Source organism: Lynx rufus, unplaced genomic scaffold (genome assembly GCF_022079265.1).
Source record: "Lynx rufus isolate CCGP_SWC_20201006 ecotype Redwood Valley unplaced genomic scaffold, mLynRuf1.p SCAF_11, whole genome shotgun sequence".
Lineage (NCBI taxonomy): Eukaryota > Metazoa > Chordata > Mammalia > Carnivora > Felidae > Lynx > Lynx rufus.
This window is the reverse complement of record NW_025814825.1, coordinates 14,827,580-14,844,945: the sequence shown is the minus strand read 5'-3', so window position 1 is coordinate 14,844,945 and position 17,366 is coordinate 14,827,580. Positions and strand designations below refer to the sequence as shown.

Here is a 17,366-nt window from a genome sequence, read left to right as displayed (position 1 = left end):
GAGTAGTTTCAACAGATTCCATACGATCCCCAGAGCCTAAAATACCTACTATTTGGTCTACACAGAAGTTTGCTGCCCCTGTTCTAGGGGTAAGATAAGTAAAGGGAATGCTTTCAAAGCATCTCAGATGCTCAAAGAAAGATAGAAACCGATTTCCATTTATAGTTATAATTCTCAGTTCAATAACAGTTTAAAAAAATTAGTTCCTTGGAACATTAGTAAATTAACCTGGGATCAACCGATTTTTGTAAAACAAAGAATACAAATTTGCAGCGAATTAATCCTTGCAAAACTTAGGAAGTATTAGGCTATTACCTGTTTACAAATCTGGATACTTAAAAAGGATAAAAGTACTACTATTGGTTTTTGAAAGAGCTGAAAATGATATAGAACAATGTAGAAGGCAGCATAAAAATATACTAGAAAACGTTAAATCAACATTAATGGGATTTTTTTCTAAAAATGATCTTCCTTAAGTCAATTTAATTTCTCTGGGTCTCAATTTCAATATTTATAAAAGGGAAGGGTTGGACTAAATGTTCACTCAGGCTATTTGTAGGTCTAAAACTGCAAAGCACAAAGTAAGTTGAAATTCTATGTTGGCATAAAGGGTTTAAGTCTCTTAGGATATTCCAAATGTTTGGATACATCTGGCAGGTGGGATTATGGGTCATTTTAGTTACCTTTTCATTTATTCCTCTGTATTTATTTTCTTCTATGAACATAATTTTCATAATAAACAAAACAATAAAAATTACATAAAATTAAAAAGAGGCTTTTATTTTAAAAAAGAAGATATAATTATTTAATGACTAAAGAAACAAATATGTTTGGACTACCAATAAAACTTAAGGGTTTCAAATATGCATCTTAATGCTAAAGTATACCTGATATATAAATTTTGTCTTCTCTTAAGATACTTTCAATCATGACTATTAGGTTTTAAAATTATATGATATTAACACTAATACTGCCAATAAAATGCTTGCAAATAATTACAAATGTTCCTCATGGAACATTTCATTAATATTTCAATATGCAAAGATTATTACATAAAATAATTAAGATTTAAAGAAGACTCAGGACATTATCCTTACTCAGTAAAATTTAAAGTACATTTAGTCTTGTTATAAGTGACAGTAGTTTAATATTCTGGCTAATGATCCCTCGGTTATTTTTTTTTTTAATTTTTTTTTTCAACGTTTTTATTTATTTTTGAGACAGAGAGAGACAGAGCATGAACGGGGGAGGGGCAGAGAGAGAGGGAGACACAGAATCGGAAACAGGCTCCAGGCTCTGAGCCATCAGCCCAGAGCCTGACGCGGGGCTCGAACTCCCGGACCGCGAGATCGTGACCTGGCTGAAGTCGGACGCTTAACCGACTGCGCCACCCAGGCGCCCCGATCCCTCGGTTATTAATGCAAACTTTGTTGCATGGAACAAAATGTAGGAACTAGGCATAATTTTTCCTTTCGGGATAATATTTTATTATGTTGAATATTACCAGAATAAAGTGAACTCTTATAAGCAGTGTTGTACCACAAATTCGATTTAGCCTCACAGACAAATCATAGGTCCTCTGTAAATAATAATTAAGCCATTTATCTCTTCATATAATCTGCAAAGAGGGTTTTTCTTTTTTTTCTTTTGGTCCCTCAACTCCCAATGGTATGAGATTGAGACTCAGTAAAGTGGAAGGCACGACATTTTGTGATAATTTACAAGGGCAAAGGTGTCTTAGAGAAAGAACATTACCTAAGTTTCATATCATTGTCAGAGTACACAACTGCCATTTCAACTATTTGACATAAATTACAAATTCTTTTTTATTACTTAATCATATAAAATGTACACAGCATTTCTGCTATTAACAATAGAAAATTTTAGTTATCTTCCCCACAGTGTATTAATCTCCAGTAAATGCAAAGCATAGAGGGGGGAAAAAATGCCTGCATGTGAACCAGGTTCCCAAACTTCAAGATGGTAAGACTCACCTAATAGAACTTGGTAAAAAACACAAACGCTAAGGCCCATCTCGCCCCCCTGAACCAAGGTTCCAGGAGAGAGGACTGGCAAGGGCCAGGTTTGAAAGCACCCGGGTGATTCTCCTCAGCAGGAATGTTTGAGAAACCCTGCTATAACCATCTCTATTATCTTCCTACTCCAACTATGCTCCTCTGCAGCAGAGGCGTCACCTAGAAGTTATTTAGAAATGTATTATCTTTGCCTGACTCCAGATCTGCTGAATCACCATCTGCATTTTAACAAGATCCCAGGTGATTTAGGGGCACATTAAAGTTTGAGAAATGCATAATACCCTATTTTTTCCCCCAAATTAAATGTGGCCCTTGGGGCACCTGGCTGACTCAGTTGGTAGAGCCTGTGCCTCTTGACCTTGGGGTTGTAAGTTACAGCCACACGCTGAGGGTAGAATTTACTTAAAAAGAAAAAAAAAAAAGTGGCCCTCTGCCTCTTGCAAAATACAACTGCCTTTATCTTGAAGATGAAATCAAAACCGAATTCTGCCTGCAACATGATAGTCCCCAGTGACGGTGAACCCCTTTTGTCATTTCTTTACATAGCCCAACCTTGACTCTCTCCTTATGCTGGACAATTTCACGAACATCAATCAAAGAGTAAGCCAATGGTTTAGTCTGGGATCTTGATCTGAATCCCTTCTTACCCATTCTCACCTTCACACGTCTTGCCATCACTTCTTAGCACACGACCAACCCCACAGTCACAGCGATATGAATTTTTCAGATTTACGCAGATCTCACTGCAGCCACCATTGTTTTGCTCACATTCGTTTTCATCTGTAGAAGAGAAACCACCCTGTTTACACACTGTTGAGCAGCTCAATCTTTTCCCAAGCCCCTTAGCAGAGTCTTCTCATCTTTTCAGAGCCTGTCGATACACCAATCCTTTGCTGTAATCCTCATAATCACTTCCATTAACCTGATCTCCTAAACCAGGTTATTTACCCATCTGCCCTCTGCTAGAACAGAAGGCACTTAGTTGTTGGCCAATTAATTCCCTTCTAAGAGCAAAACTGGGGAAATGAAGTTTCTTTTGTTACCTGGCCTCACCTATTTGTTTGTATTGGTGAATCTCACTTTTTCCAGTGAGTTCCTGAAGTTTAACTAAATAAATACAGACTTACAAATCAAACTGTGTTTTAAATACATCAAAGGAACTTGCAGTGCAGAAACGAATAGCTGATAAAAATTATGTGTGAGGCCATCTTCTGTTATAATATGAACAACTGCCCTTGAAGTCTATTTTAAATATTGGAATATTCCTATTCGGTACTTAAGCAATGACTGTTAACCTTTTTAAGAATCTGATAAAGGATAAGTACTCTTGCTATAAAAAAAAATGCACAGCTGCTTGCTATAAAAAAATGCAAATGTCACTTCCCGTACTTCTACAAAGAAAGAGAAGCTTGGGAGATACATGTATCATGGCGTGGAGTTGGGGATAGGGGTTTGGGATTTGAACACCCACAGGGTGACAGATGGCATGGCCTTGGGCTCAGGAGAGGAGGTGAACTGCAAATGAAACCCTGCTTAAATCCAGGACCCCAGAAAAGATATCCCCACAATGAAAGGGGGAGTAGAAGAACTTTGCCCTGAGGCCCACGGACACAGTAAGCAAGCTCTCTCTGAGGCCTTGGGGAGAGAAAAATCCTCCATAAACAACGCAAACCCCAAGTCAGGCTTTGCTATGGTTGAAGTATGAACTTATCATTCCCATGGAAAATGGGGATCTTGGAGCTGAGAAACTGGTATAAAATTTGGCCTGGACTGGCGAAACTTCTGTTGTGCATGACAGAAGCATTTGAAAAACTGCTCTGTAGTCAAACTTCCACAAACCAGGCAGTCAGAGGGGAGTTCCACAGAAACACAATTTCAACAGGTGGTGGTTTGCCACAAAACACTACACATGAGGAAATGATCCACGATGAGAATGGCTTGGCAAGATAACAAATGGAAGGCTCTGAACTGGAGATAACAGAATAATCCAGAAAAATCTGTAATGCAATGATCTAAAAAATTACTAAACAGATAAAAGAAAGGATAGTAACCAAGATAAAAGAAGTATGCAAAAAGACAAAGTAGAATTGAAACCAAACAAATGCACAGAACTTGTAGAAATGAAAAATGTAGTGCATAAGATTAGACTCTTCACTGGGGCCACTACTGCCTGGCAAGTGGATGGTTACAAGTGCCAGCTGCTTTCCTGGATGTGGCCATACTCTGTCCCAAGCCTGGACAGTTTACCTCGAGACTGATTTCTTTTCTTTTTCTTTTTTCTTTTTTATGCGAGACAGTAATACACTTCTGATTTAAACCATTGGTATTTGGGAGTTAACTGCCACTTACGGCCTTAGATGCTCTCTGCCCCAGCAATTCTACTTTTATGAGTATACTCTAGAGAAAATCTCACACATGGAGTAAGGTATCATTTTTATGTTAATTTTAAGAACAAAAACAATGGGAGCGCTTGGGTGGCTCAGTCAGTTAAGCGGCCAACTCCGGCTCAGGCCATGATCTCGCGGTCCGTGAGTTCTAGCCCCGTGTCGGGCTCTGTGCTGACAGCTCAGAGCCTGGAGCCTGCTTCAGATTCTGTGTCTCCCTCTCTCTGACCCTCCCCTGTTCATGCTCTGTGTCTCCCTGTCTTAAAAATAAACGTTAAAAAAATTTTTTTTTAATTAAAAAAAATTAAAAAAAAAAGAACAAAAACAATGCTATATATTGTTATGGGTACATACATAAATAATAAAAGAATAAAAACAGGGACCAGAAGAACACACACTAGTTTCAAAACAGTGATTACTCCCAGAGGGTGAAAAAGGGAAATGAAAAAGGAGATGGAGTGAGATGACTTCATTTGTATCTGTAAAATTTCATTAAAAAGAAAAAGGGGGCAGCTGGGTGGCTCAGTGGGTTAAGCATCTGACTCTTGATTTTGGCTCTGGTCATGATTTCACAGTTTGAAGGTTTCAGCCGGGCATGGGGATCTGCACTGACAGCACGGAGCCTGCTTGGGATTCTCTCTCTCTCCCTCTCTCTCTCTCTCTCTCTTTCTGTCCTTACTCTGCTCTTGTGCACTCTCTCTCTCTCTCAAAATGAATACACATCAAAAAAAAAAGATTTACTTTTTAAAAATTCTTATTTATTTTTGAGACAGAGAGACAGAGAGAAAGAGAGACAGAGCATGAACTGGGTAGGGGCAGAGAGAGAGAGAGACAGAATCTGAAGCAGCTCCAGACTCCAAGCTGTCAGCACAGGGCCTGATGCGGGGCTTGAATTCACAAGCTGAGAGATCATGACCTGAGCTGAAGTTGGATGCTTAGCTGACTGAGCCACCCAGGTGCCCCACAAAAGATTTACTTAAAAAAAAAAAAGAAAAATGGAAGAAAAAATGAACTATAGTTAAATCTGGGTACATGAATTATATTATTTTATCATTCTGGCCAATAATCCTGTTGTATTATTTTCTTTTACACTTTTCTTGGACTAAAAAATTAACATAATTTAAAATAATAATTAAAATTATATTATATATATTTTTTAAAATAAAGGAAAACTTACATTAACACAAAACTTTGCCTTTAATTTCAGGGAATTCATGACAGACTTCAAATAGGAACTGAGGTGATTTCCCTACGCACTGCTAGGCAAAGATGTCCAACATAAATTGCTAACCAAGAGATGTGTACAATATGCAGCCTTTGGTGTAAAAAAAGGGCAGTAAATAAACATACATATTTACATTTTTTATATCTGCCTGAAGAAATCTTGGGAGCATACATCAGAAAATATTACAAGAGTTTACCCTGAGATGGGGTTGGAAAGGGACAAATGGGACAAATGGAGGACAGAGAGCTAGACATTTCATTGCATACCATTCAAGCTGTTCAATTTGGGACCCATCTAATTATCTTATCTATTCAAATGTTATATTAAAACAAAAGCTGAGGGGCGCCTGGGTGGCTCAGTCAGCTGGTGCTGACAGCTCAGAGCTGGGGGCCTGCTTCAGATTCTGTGTCTCCCTCTCTCTCTGCCTCTCCCCTGTTTGCACTCTCTCTCTCAAAAATAAACACTAAAAAAAAAAAAAAAAAAAAAAAAAAAAAAAAGCTGAGTAATGAAACAAAGCCTGTCTTAAAATGAAGCCAAATATTTCCCAAGCACATCGTGTGTGTGTGTGTGTGTGTGTGTGTGTGTGTGTGTGTGTGAGACGGAGAGGGGGTTAGGGAAGGAAGTTAGGGAAGATTACGGGAACAATCGTCTCCTATATCCCAAACCTTTTAGCATTAAATCACACGAAGTCCATCATGCAAGATCCCTAAGAGCTGGCACAGGAGGGCATAAACATACTCCATGGGGTTGTCAGTGGGGTTCATTAAGGAGGCTGAAGAACATAAACTTTTCTACAATAAGAATCTTTTTATATTCCTTTCAACTTAATCCCCGTTCCATTTGACCTGTTACTGTTCTTGAAAAGGCAGATGTGGGCCAGGGTTCCCTTTCTCTCTGGGTGTGTTTTAAGTGTTTATTTATTTTTGAGGGAGAGAGACAGAGAGAGAGAAAGAGATCATGAGCAGGGGAGGGGCAGAGAGAGAGGGAGACAGACAGAATCCTATGCAGGCTCCACACTCTCATTGAAAAGCCAGACGCAGGGCTCGAACCCATGAACCATGAGATCAGGGCCTGAGCTGAAATCAAGAGTTGGTAACTTAACCAACTGAGCCACCCAGTTGTCCTTGGATGTGTTTTAAACCTATTTGAGTCTGAATACCTTAATGGGAAACTAATGTTATGAGTCATAACATTAATGGGAAAAGATATGATCTTCAGTCTTGGGTTTTTTAACTCTATTTTGTTCCAGTTACAGACAAAAACTGAGTGTAAGTAGACAACTCTAGATTTCCTAGAAAATTATCTGACTCCATTTCTTGCTACTCAGAGAAACCAAAATTATGTTAGTGCAGCTGTAGGAGTATGTTCTTAGATAATCCTAGAGCAAAGCCATCTGACAGAAATACAAAGCAAGCCACATAAGTAATTTAACACTTTCTAGCAGTCACATTAAAAAAATTCTAAGACCACATTTCATTTAATCCAATATGTCTAAAATATTTCCTTTAAATATAAAATCAATATTAAAATTATTGAGATATTTAAAAATTTTTTTGAATGAATCTAGTGTGTATTTTATACTTACAGCATATCTCAATTTGGGTGCTAAATTTTCTTTTCCTTTCCTTTCCTTTCCTTTCCTTTCCTTTCCTTTCCTTTCCTTTCCTTTCCTTTCCTTTCCTTTCCTTTCCTTTCCTTTCCTTTCCTTTCCTTTCCTTTCCTTTCCTTTCCTTTCCTTTCCTTTCCTTTCCTTTCCTTTCCTTTCCTTTCCTTTCCTTTCCTTTCCTTTCCTTTCCTTTCCTTTCCTTTCCTTTCCTTTCCTTTCCTTTCCTTTCCTTTCCTTTCCTTTCCTTTCCTTTTCCTTTCCTCTTCTTTTTTAGTAGGCTATATGCTGGGCATAGAACTGGAGATTGAACTCACAACCCTAAGATCAAGACCTGAGCTGAGATCAAGAGTCGAATTCTCAGCCGACTGAGCCACCCAGGCTCCCTGGTTGCTAACTCTTCATTGAATTACTTGGTTGGGGAGTGCCTGGGCGGCTCAGGTGGCTAAGTGGCCGACTCTTGATTTCAGCTCAGGTCATGTCATGGGATTGTTGTGCGCTCACACTGCTGAGCCTGCTTGGGATTCTCTCTCTCCCTCTCTCAATCTATCTTCCCCTGCTCACTCTCTCTCCCTCTCTCTCCTTCTCTCAAACAAATAAATAAACATTAAAAAAAGAGAAATACTTGGTTGGCATTTAGAGTCATAAAATTTACTGTTGGTTACTCAAGTTGTCCCAAACATTTTCGGTTTTCCAATGACTGAATAAAATACCACTTAAAAAAATTTTTTTAACATTTATTTTTGAGAAAGAAAGAGAGAAAGAGAGAATGGGGAGGGGCAGAGAGGGAGACAGAGGATCTGAAGCAGGCTCTGTGTTGTGAGTGCAGAGCCTGATGCGGTCTTGAACTCATGAACTGCAAGATCATGACCAGGGCCGAAATCAAGAGTCAGTCGCGTAACCAGTGGAGTCACCCAGACATCCCTCAAGTATCAGTTTTTAAATTAAAATTAGGTAAAATTAAAATTTAGTTTTTCAATCACACTAGCCACATTTCTTTTTTTTATTTTTTATTTTTTTAAACGTTTATTTATTTTTGAGAGACAGAGAGAGCATGAGTGGGGGAGAAGCAGGGCGAGAGAGGGACACAGAATCCGAAGCAGGCTCCAGGCTCTGACCCACGAACTGTGAGACCATGATCTGAGCCAAAGTCAGATGCGTAACTGAATGAGCCACCCAAGGGCCCCCACACTGGCCACATATCAAGAGCTCCACAGCCACACACGGGTAGGGGCTGCTGTATTGGACAGTGTGAGTCTAGACTGTTCCTCCACATGTATAAATTTGGTTTGAGGCTTTAGTCACAAACTAAAAAGGCAAATACTGTTCTAAGGGTTTAGAGACACAAACTAGAAAAATGACAGTCAGGAAGTTTTTGATTTGCCTTTTGATGCGAATGGCCTATTTCCACCTCACAATTAGTTTCTTACCGAAGCATGTCTGCCTGTCAGGGCCTAGCACAGTTCCCGGAGAGCACGTGCATTCACTGGTGTCCAAGCAGCTGCCGTGGCAGTCCTCATCACAGATGTCATAAAAATCTGTGGAAAGATAAGGTCGACCTTTCATGAGGGGTTAAGGACCAGAGGACACTCATTCATGAGAAAGCCTCATGGGTTCAATCATGAGGTAGGAGCTCTTGGCCAACATTGAGAGTTCTCATAGTTCAGGGTTTATGTAACCCAATGGAAAGAGATACTGCCCAGGGACATCTGTCATTTAGATCAATGGTTCCCAACTTCAGACCCACAGGTGATAGTTTCTGCAAATCTAAAACCTCACCAAATACGAGCTGTAGATTAAATAAGTGTTATGCCCTATTCTTCTATGTATTTTATTTTTTATTTAAAAAGACTTTTTTAAAAACACTTATTTATTTTTGAGGCACAGAGAGAGACAGAGCATAAGTAGGGGAGGTGCAGAGAGAGAGGGAGACACAATCCGAAGCAGGCTCCAGGCTCTGAGCTATCAGATAGAGCCCAATGTGGGGCTTGAACCCATGAACCGTAAGATCATGACCTGAGCCAAAGTTGGACGCTTGACTGAGCCACCCAGACACCCCTGTACTCTATTTTTAAAATGCATACAGATTTTTTTTTTTTAAGCGTCTGACTTCGGTTCAGGTCATGATCTCACAGCTTATGAGTTCAAGCCCTACTTCGGGCTCTGTGCTGACAGCTCAGAGCCTGGAGCCTGCTTCGGATTCTCAGTCTCCCTCTCTCTCTGCCCCTCCCTTGCTCGTGCTTTGTCTCTCTCTGTCTCAAAAATAAATAAACATTAAAAAATTTTTAAATGCATGCAGATTTTGATGGGATTAATAACAAACATTTGTTTTAAAATACTACTGATCTCAAGCAGGTTTTTCCCATTACATATCATTTAAAAAAAATCAATGGATACTAAGCACAGTACTACCTTATGGATGTCTGATATATATCTTAAAAAAGGGTTCTCCATTCTCAAAAAGGTTAGAAATCCACTATTTAAATAACCCAAGTCAACATTTCATTTTCTAATGTTTTGTTTGAGTGGAACAAAGGCAAAATAAAAAAGAACTGATCAAAGTCATAATTCCTTTCCCTTTCTGTTTCTTCAGGACATCTTCAGGAATCTAAGAACAGACCACAGAAATCACAATCTGAAGTTACCTGTGACTCTAAATCAATGTTATTTAGACTCTGAGATACTACGATAGCTCAATTTCATACAGCATTTTTCTGATGCCATCTGTGGCCCTCATAGGGGAGGAAAAGAGCACAGAGAAGGTACTCACGACCACAGTAGGCATGAAAGCAGACACTGGGCTTGGTCAGACGATATACATAGTAGCCACCCGGACAAGCCTTGACCTCCACCGTGGTGTTCCAGAGGCAGCAGTTCCCACTGAAGCTTGCGCAGGCCTGGCGTTGCACGATGCCATCACCTCCTAGAGGGTGGCTACCATTGAGCCAGACAGGTGCATGGGTTCCACAATGGTTTTCAGATATGCAGAAGGTGGGCATGGCATCCCCTGCCATGCCTGTGAAGCGGTACCACTCCCCATCCACATGGTTGTCACATAGAGGGGGGCCTTGAGACTCATCGAACTGGTGGTCGGTGTTCCTCCATGGCTCATTCAAACTGATGTAAGCAGAGCAGGGATCTAGGGCTGGGGATGAAACAGACACCTCAGAGGCAGGCACCTTGTGGTGTTTCCAATTACAATGGCGAAAGCTTGAGTCCACCTACTTCATCTTACATTTTGGCTTTTTTGGGGGGGGGACTTAAGAAAGAAATAATCTAAAAGCCCAAACAGTAGCTGTTTAAGATGCCTCAAGATGACTTAAATATATTTTATAATGCCTGCTGCAAAAATTATTTCAAATCTATTTATGGTTTAGTGTTAGCGTTGGACTCAACTTTTTATCCAGAGTAATCATTTGATAGAAGGATAGTTGTTCAGATCAACGGAGTTTAGGATTATAGTTTCACTGAACTCTGTTCGAGTCAGACAATATTTTGAGTATTGTGTTCACCTAGAGGCTATATTATATGAAAGTGTGGACAAATCTGGGGTCCAGTGACCAGACTCGGAAGGGAACCTAAAAATTACCAACTGGGGAAGAAGCAGAGAACTATACTTTGGAGAAAAAAAGACTGAAGAGTATGCATCAGTTTTCACAAATGTAGGTATTCTGTTATTAGAGCAAGAGCAGACTGTTGCAGGGAGGGATTTTAGTTCAGCTATGGACTAATGGAGAGGCCGTATCTCAGTGTTGTAAGCTTTTCATCTAAGACATTTAAACAAAGTATTTGGGGGGCGCCTGGGTGGCGCAGTCGGTTGAGCGTCCGACTTCAGCCAGGTCACGATCTCGCGGTCCGTGAGTTCGAGCCCCGCGTCGGGCTCTGGGCTGATGGCTCAGAGCCTGGAGCCTGTTTCCGATTCTGTGTCTCCCTCTCTCTCTGACCCTCCCCCGTTCATGCTCTGTCTCTCTCTGTCCCAAAAATAAATAAACGTTGAAAAAAAAAAAAAATTTTAAACAAAGTATTTGGATGGTCATTTGTAAGCAAGACTGTGAATGACATTTTGCACTACTGGAAAGTTTGACTTGTGAATAAAGGTGCACAGCTCATCCCGCTGAAAAGGAAAATGCCTCTGGCACAAATCCACTGTTTTGAAATACACAGTACACTGACAAGTAATCACCAAAGATATTCTCAAAGGGAATGTTGGCATATATTGAAAACTTATTGAAAATAGGAACTTTTTGTGTATAAACAATGAGCTACGGCATCACCCTACAGCCAAATTTCTCAAGCATGCCTTTGTAGTGCATAAATCACATGGACAAACATCTCATCAAAAATATTTTAATGACTCAAGACACCAATATCCTCTATATTGTCACTGCTTCCCTCAACTTCAAGGAAACATGGAATTAATGTAGGCAAATTGTCTTTATGAAGAATCTATAAAACCAAGAAATTCTAGAAAGGAATACCAGCCGGAGAGTACTACTATCTTTGTAATGCACATGAGGCCAACTTACCTGACATTGTAGTCAGGGAATTCACATTAAGACAAATGTGCTTTGTAGACAGAAATTCAGTTTTAGCAAATACTGCACAATAATTAACTGTGGATGGACCATGATCATAAAGTTTAAGTTGTCTAGAAAATATTTTGAATTTTCTAAGCCTACTTTTGAACTCCAATTTTCTCTCTAAATTCAGTCACATGTAGAGGAGGGTGTAGCCTAGTGCTAATGGCCCCAAAGAGAATATGAAATTTTGCGAGAGGAAGTAAGGCTATTGCACTTTCTGGAAATAACACATTTGCAGAGTTGCACATGGCAGGAGCCTCTCTCTCTCTTTTAAAATGTGCCTGAGATATTCCAGCTGCGCCTTAGACCGTATGCGATGTCACTTGAGGGCAGGAAATGTCCTCATACAGACTCTCTCCCCTCTCAAAAGGGAAAAATTCCCTCATCTGCTCTCCCAGCTGTGATTCTCTTAAGAAGCAAGGTTTCCAGGGCAATTTTGCAGGTGATTATAAATTCATAGAAATATTTGGTTGATCTCCTTGGCTCTAATTTTATAAGAAATGGTTAGGTACTCAACTTTTAATGGCTTTTGCAGAAATTCCTAAACCTCCCTCAACAACTATTTCATGATTTATAAAGTTTTTCCTTAAATTTAACTGTCATTTTTTTGGTGTTATTTGTTAAAAGTTCACTTCCTCTCATTGAAGGGAACATATGGCACAAATAGGGGAAATTTACCGACTATGTTCTGTAAAATAAATATATTTTAAGTTACCCATGCAATATTTTCTAACATTAAATACACCCATTCCTCTCCACTCCTTAGATCCTTTAATAATCTGGCCACTGGTGTGAATTCCTGTTTTCAGTCTCTCATTGTGGAGTCTGGCATTCAGTATTATGCATGCTGCATCCTAAATTGCTGATGTATACACTCCTTAAATGGGAGACCTTCAAAATGAACAATTCCATCGGTTCCTTGCAAAGTTGAGTCCCGGGCCAGCCCTGCCAGGAAGGTCCCCCGTCTTGGCCAGGATTCCTGCCTGAGGTCCCCCATCCGTGGACCCCCGTCTGGGATGCACGGAAGCTTGTGTGTCCCCAGGGCTGGCACCTCACGGGGGCCAAGTGCAGAGAGCAAAGTCAGCCAGCGTCCCCACCCTTCCATCCCCAGCCCTCCAGGTGGGGGGGATGCCACCCCTCGGACTGGGTCCAGGCGCCCCCAGTGTCCTTCCTTCCGTCTCCGGTCCTCCCAGTTCCTACTCTTCCCCTGTGCTTCCTGCGCTCTCACTTCCTCTCTTTTCCCTCCCCTCCTTTTTTTCTTTCACTTCCCCTCTCCTGTAGGGGAAGACCCTCCCTCGGGGCTCCCCAGCTCCCAAAGTCGTTCCTTCGTTCATTCATTCATTCATTCATTCATTCATTCATTCATTCATTTTAATTCTCAAGTTAGTTAACATACAGTGTAGTCTTGGCTTCAGGAGTAGAACCCAGTGATTCATCACTTACATTCAGAAGCCGGTGCTCATCCCAACAAGTGCCCTCCTTAAAACCCATCTATCCCACCCTCCACCCCCATCAACCCTCAGTTTGTTCTCTGTTTTTAAGAGACTGTTATGGTTTGCCTCCCTTATTTATCTTGCTTTTGGCATCCAGTCAAAGTTCTAGAAGGGCTGCAATAAATAAATTTTAAAAAACCAAAAGATCTGGGAAGAGAGAAGATGTATGATGGGTGGGAACAAGAGGTATTGGAGAGTAAGCAGTAAAGAATGGGAAGAAAGGCAAACAGGAGCTTCCGGGTGGTGGGGGCTACTTTTGCTGGGGCAAGTCTTGGTTAGTTATTGGCAGAAGATACGGGTGATTAAACCTAGCTCAAGTCTATCTTTTTCTAATAGACTATTTTTTAAGAACAATATTAGATTTAGGGAACAATTGAGAAAATAGTACAAAGAGTTTCCATATACTCTGTGCCCAGTTTCCCCTATTATGAAACATTGTACATTAGTTGCAGTACCTTTTCCACAGTTAATGATCCGAAGGTGATACATTATTATTAACTCAAGTCCATAGTTTAGATTTCCTTAATTTTTGCCTTTGTCTTTATTCTAGGATCCCATCCAGGATACCACATTACCTTAATTTTCACATCTCCTTGGGGTCTCAAGCCTATTTTTAATGTGCATCCTTAAAGGTGCTAGAGTAAGACCTGAGTTACCCTGAAGAAATAAATCAGGGTCAATTAAACAGAGCTACTCAAAAGTGCCAAGCAGGATGGCTCTGTCCATCTCGATCTCCTCTTACTCTCTCTTCCAATTAGAACTTAAATTCTATTGGAAAAAGGAGAAATGTGTTAGTAACTGGAACTGAAACTTTGTTTTGCCTCGTTGGCCAGTCTTGTGCCAAGCCTGAGAAGGGAGAGAGTTTATGATTCACTCAGTCTATGCAAAAAGTTCTTATTTACAGATGTCTAGACTGAGAAGTTCAATTTATCCAGATCTGTGCCTTTCATGGGGATAGAACTTTCATTCAGTCCCTTGAATTCATTAAAAACAAAACAAAACAAAAAAACCAATCAACCAACCAACCAAAAAAACCCCTCTATCCTCAACTCTAAAGATTATTTTTTTTTTTGCTCTTAAAGTTGGAATTCTACAAGTGCCTATAATATAAAGAAGTTAGAATTCTTTTTACACGTACTCCAAGAAATATTTAGCTTGTGGAAAGCTGTTGGTTGTGGCAAATCCATGGAAATTCTGGATGCCTGGGCAAGAGGCTAACTGGAACATGAAACAGAATTTCTTTGAAAATGTATCTATCATAGGTTATCATACATTTTCTTACACTATTCTAGAACCAGTATTTAAGATATTGGAACCTAGCTCTTAATTATCTGTTCATAATAGCAAATTCCTATATCAAAAAGTGCGTTGTGCCAAGTATGTGACACAAGACTCACCCACTGGTGATGCAGGTGTGATGGTGAGAAAGACGCAGGTGAGAAGCAGGAATTGAGACATCCTTCTAGACCAGCCACCGCAACAGACTGGAAATCCTCTTAATTCCAGTTGTCCTTCGTCTCTTCTTTTTCAAGCACTTTTTGAAAAAGGTCACTAGGCTCTTACGAAAAAAGACTTTACAGTACTGGTTGGGGCTTTATCAGAGGAAGAGGATGAGTGGGATAAGGTGTCCATTGTTCTGGCCTTGACCCCAGATAGAAGCACTGCTTTACGCTGTCAACAGGGTTATTGATGTTTTTCTTCAGTGGGGGAGAAAGCCCGTCACAATCCCTCATCCTCCTATTGTTTTCTCTCAAGAATTCCCTGCACCAAGGCCTCCGGTATCTTATCCAGAAGGGAACGTTAAGTGAGGGACATCCCCTCATGTCAAAATCTTGTTTTGTGACTTCTAGGAATTAATTTCATGGTGTTGCAGCCGTACCATTCATTGCTTATGAAATGAGAATGGGATAAAGCCAAATTGTTGGCACTGGTCATTAGGAAACGTCTTGGTCAGATGGTGAAGGAGTTTATAAAGGCACACGAAAAAGTAGTAAGGAGACGTGTGGATTAGGGACAACATTCTCTTGAAGCAAGCTCCTAAGTGTGCTTTATTATGGTCTTTGGTCTCAAAACTTCCTAAAAAGAAGGTTTAAGTTGTGTTTTTACCAATTCCAGCAGCAACACCTCAGTTTTCATAGGGTCTTTCTGTTCCAAATTAAAATGGTTTAGTGTTCCTTATTTTACTAATTCTCACACGAAGAGGTAGAGGCTTCAAATTCGGAATGACTCACTCATTAAGAGTAACAACACCGAAAGTGACGCTTACTAGAATTTCATTTTTAGACAAAAGAGGCAAAATGAAGGGACCTGCATATTATGTGTCCCCAGACAACCTTTGGTAATTACAGGTCCAGAGTCTGCCAGCTCCCTGACGTCCTACAGTGTGTGGACACCTGGGACTTGGCAAGCACTAGTATGGGAGATAAGGTAAAGGGAGGAGAAAGAGAAGGGTAGAGGACAAGTTTTTATTTTATTTTTTTACCATTTAAAACAATGTTTATTTATTTATTTGGCGGGGGGGGGGGGGAAGGGGCAGAGAGAGAGGGAGAAAGAGAATCCCAAGCAGGCTTCGTGCTGTCAGCGCTGAGCCCAACGCAGGGCTCAATTTCATGACTCATGAGATCAGGACCTGAGCTGAAATCAAGTATGACACTTAACTGACTAAGCCACCATTTTTTTTTTTTTAAGTCGGTTTCATGCCCAACATGGGGCTTGAACTCATGACCCTGAGATCAAGAGTTGCATGCTCTACTGAGCCAGCCAGGTCCCCCGAAAGATTGTGTTTTTAAATACTATATTAAACCAGGATCTGAATGATATCAAAGTTTCTCTCTCCTACTCTTACCTTGATCTGATGCTTTGGGCTTCTATCGTTCGTACACTATTTATATTTCTTGTCCTATAACCAAATTTCTAGTGACTAGGGAAGGGATATTTGTATTAGAAAGTAGTTCACAAATGTGTCTTCTTAATCTCTTGTCACATTTTTTTCCTATGCTAAGTGGCATCCAAATTGGGGTGGCCCCTTTCCTCTAAGGGTTTCAGTTCAATTAAACATTAGTGCTTACTAGGGGCCAAGTGCCATGCTGTCTCTGGTCTTTGACAGTGACTAAAGGTAAAAGTGTTCCTGCAAGCACAGAGTTTACAGTGCTCTAGAGTGGAAAGCTCTAGCAAGGGGTTTCTGTTGATCTAAATTTATAGTTAGCTACTTTATCACTAGCAGATGATAGCAGAACACAGGCGATCTGACCATTTTTAGCTTATTAAGTTGCAATTTGATGGCAGCAATGGATGCATCTGGGACTGAGGAACTGTCTCATTGCAGTTAAGGAGTTAGTGCTCTTAACAGAAAAAACAAAACCCTGCAGTTTCCTGTCCCTGAGAGACCATCTGAGTGCTTCATATGTGTTGCGGAGAAACAGAGGACGTGTGCATGAGATAAACTCAGATTTGCTGCCAGGATTGATGGCCAGAGTCAAGGACTTTTACCAGATAGCCCTTTGGTTCTGTAAACAAGCATTCCCAGGATGGTAGGACTTTTTTTTCTTATTCCTATTTTTTCCTTTTTAGTTGACCTGCCCTTTCATTTTAATTTTTTATGATGAAAAATTTCAAATGTATACAAAAGTAGAAAGAATAATACCCAGCTGCAATTACTAACATTTTGTCAATCTTACTTATATACCAAGATGCATTTCTAACACAGGGCCTTTTTTACATAACTGTAATGTCATTCTTACTACTATGAAAACTTAGTACTAATACCCATTTCATATTAAAATTTCCCCAACTGTTTCAAAATTTGCATGGCTAGTTTGAAGTCAGGATTCAAACAAGAGCCATACATTGCATAGAGTTATATCTCTTAAATTCTCTTAATCTAGAATGGTCCCTCCCTTTTCCTCAACGCTTACACCATTTGTTGAGGAAAGCCAGTCATTTGTCCTATAGAATGTCTCACGTTCTAGATTGCTTTGACTGCTCCTTGTGGTGTTTTACAGCGTCTCCTTTCCCATATTTAATGTTAATTCTTGTTCATATTTTC

General features: G+C 40.1%; 1 protein-coding gene across 1 annotated transcript in view; it reads right to left on the bottom strand.

Annotated features, from left to right (window-relative positions):
- OIT3 (oncoprotein induced transcript 3) overlaps positions 1 to 15,818 on the bottom strand; it is a 28,858-nt gene extending 13,040 nt beyond the window's left edge. The window contains exons 1-4 of the mRNA XM_047072937.1: positions 14,719 to 15,818; positions 10,019 to 10,393; positions 8,679 to 8,786; positions 2,694 to 2,816 (exon numbers count right to left, since the gene is read on the bottom strand). Of these exons, the coding sequence (XP_046928893.1) occupies positions 2,694 to 2,816; positions 8,679 to 8,786; positions 10,019 to 10,393; positions 14,719 to 14,779 (667 nt within the window). The 5' untranslated portion in view covers positions 14,780 to 15,818. The remainder of the gene's footprint in view (positions 1 to 2,693; positions 2,817 to 8,678; positions 8,787 to 10,018; positions 10,394 to 14,718) is intronic.
- Positions 15,819 to 17,366: the final 1,548 nt, after the last annotated feature.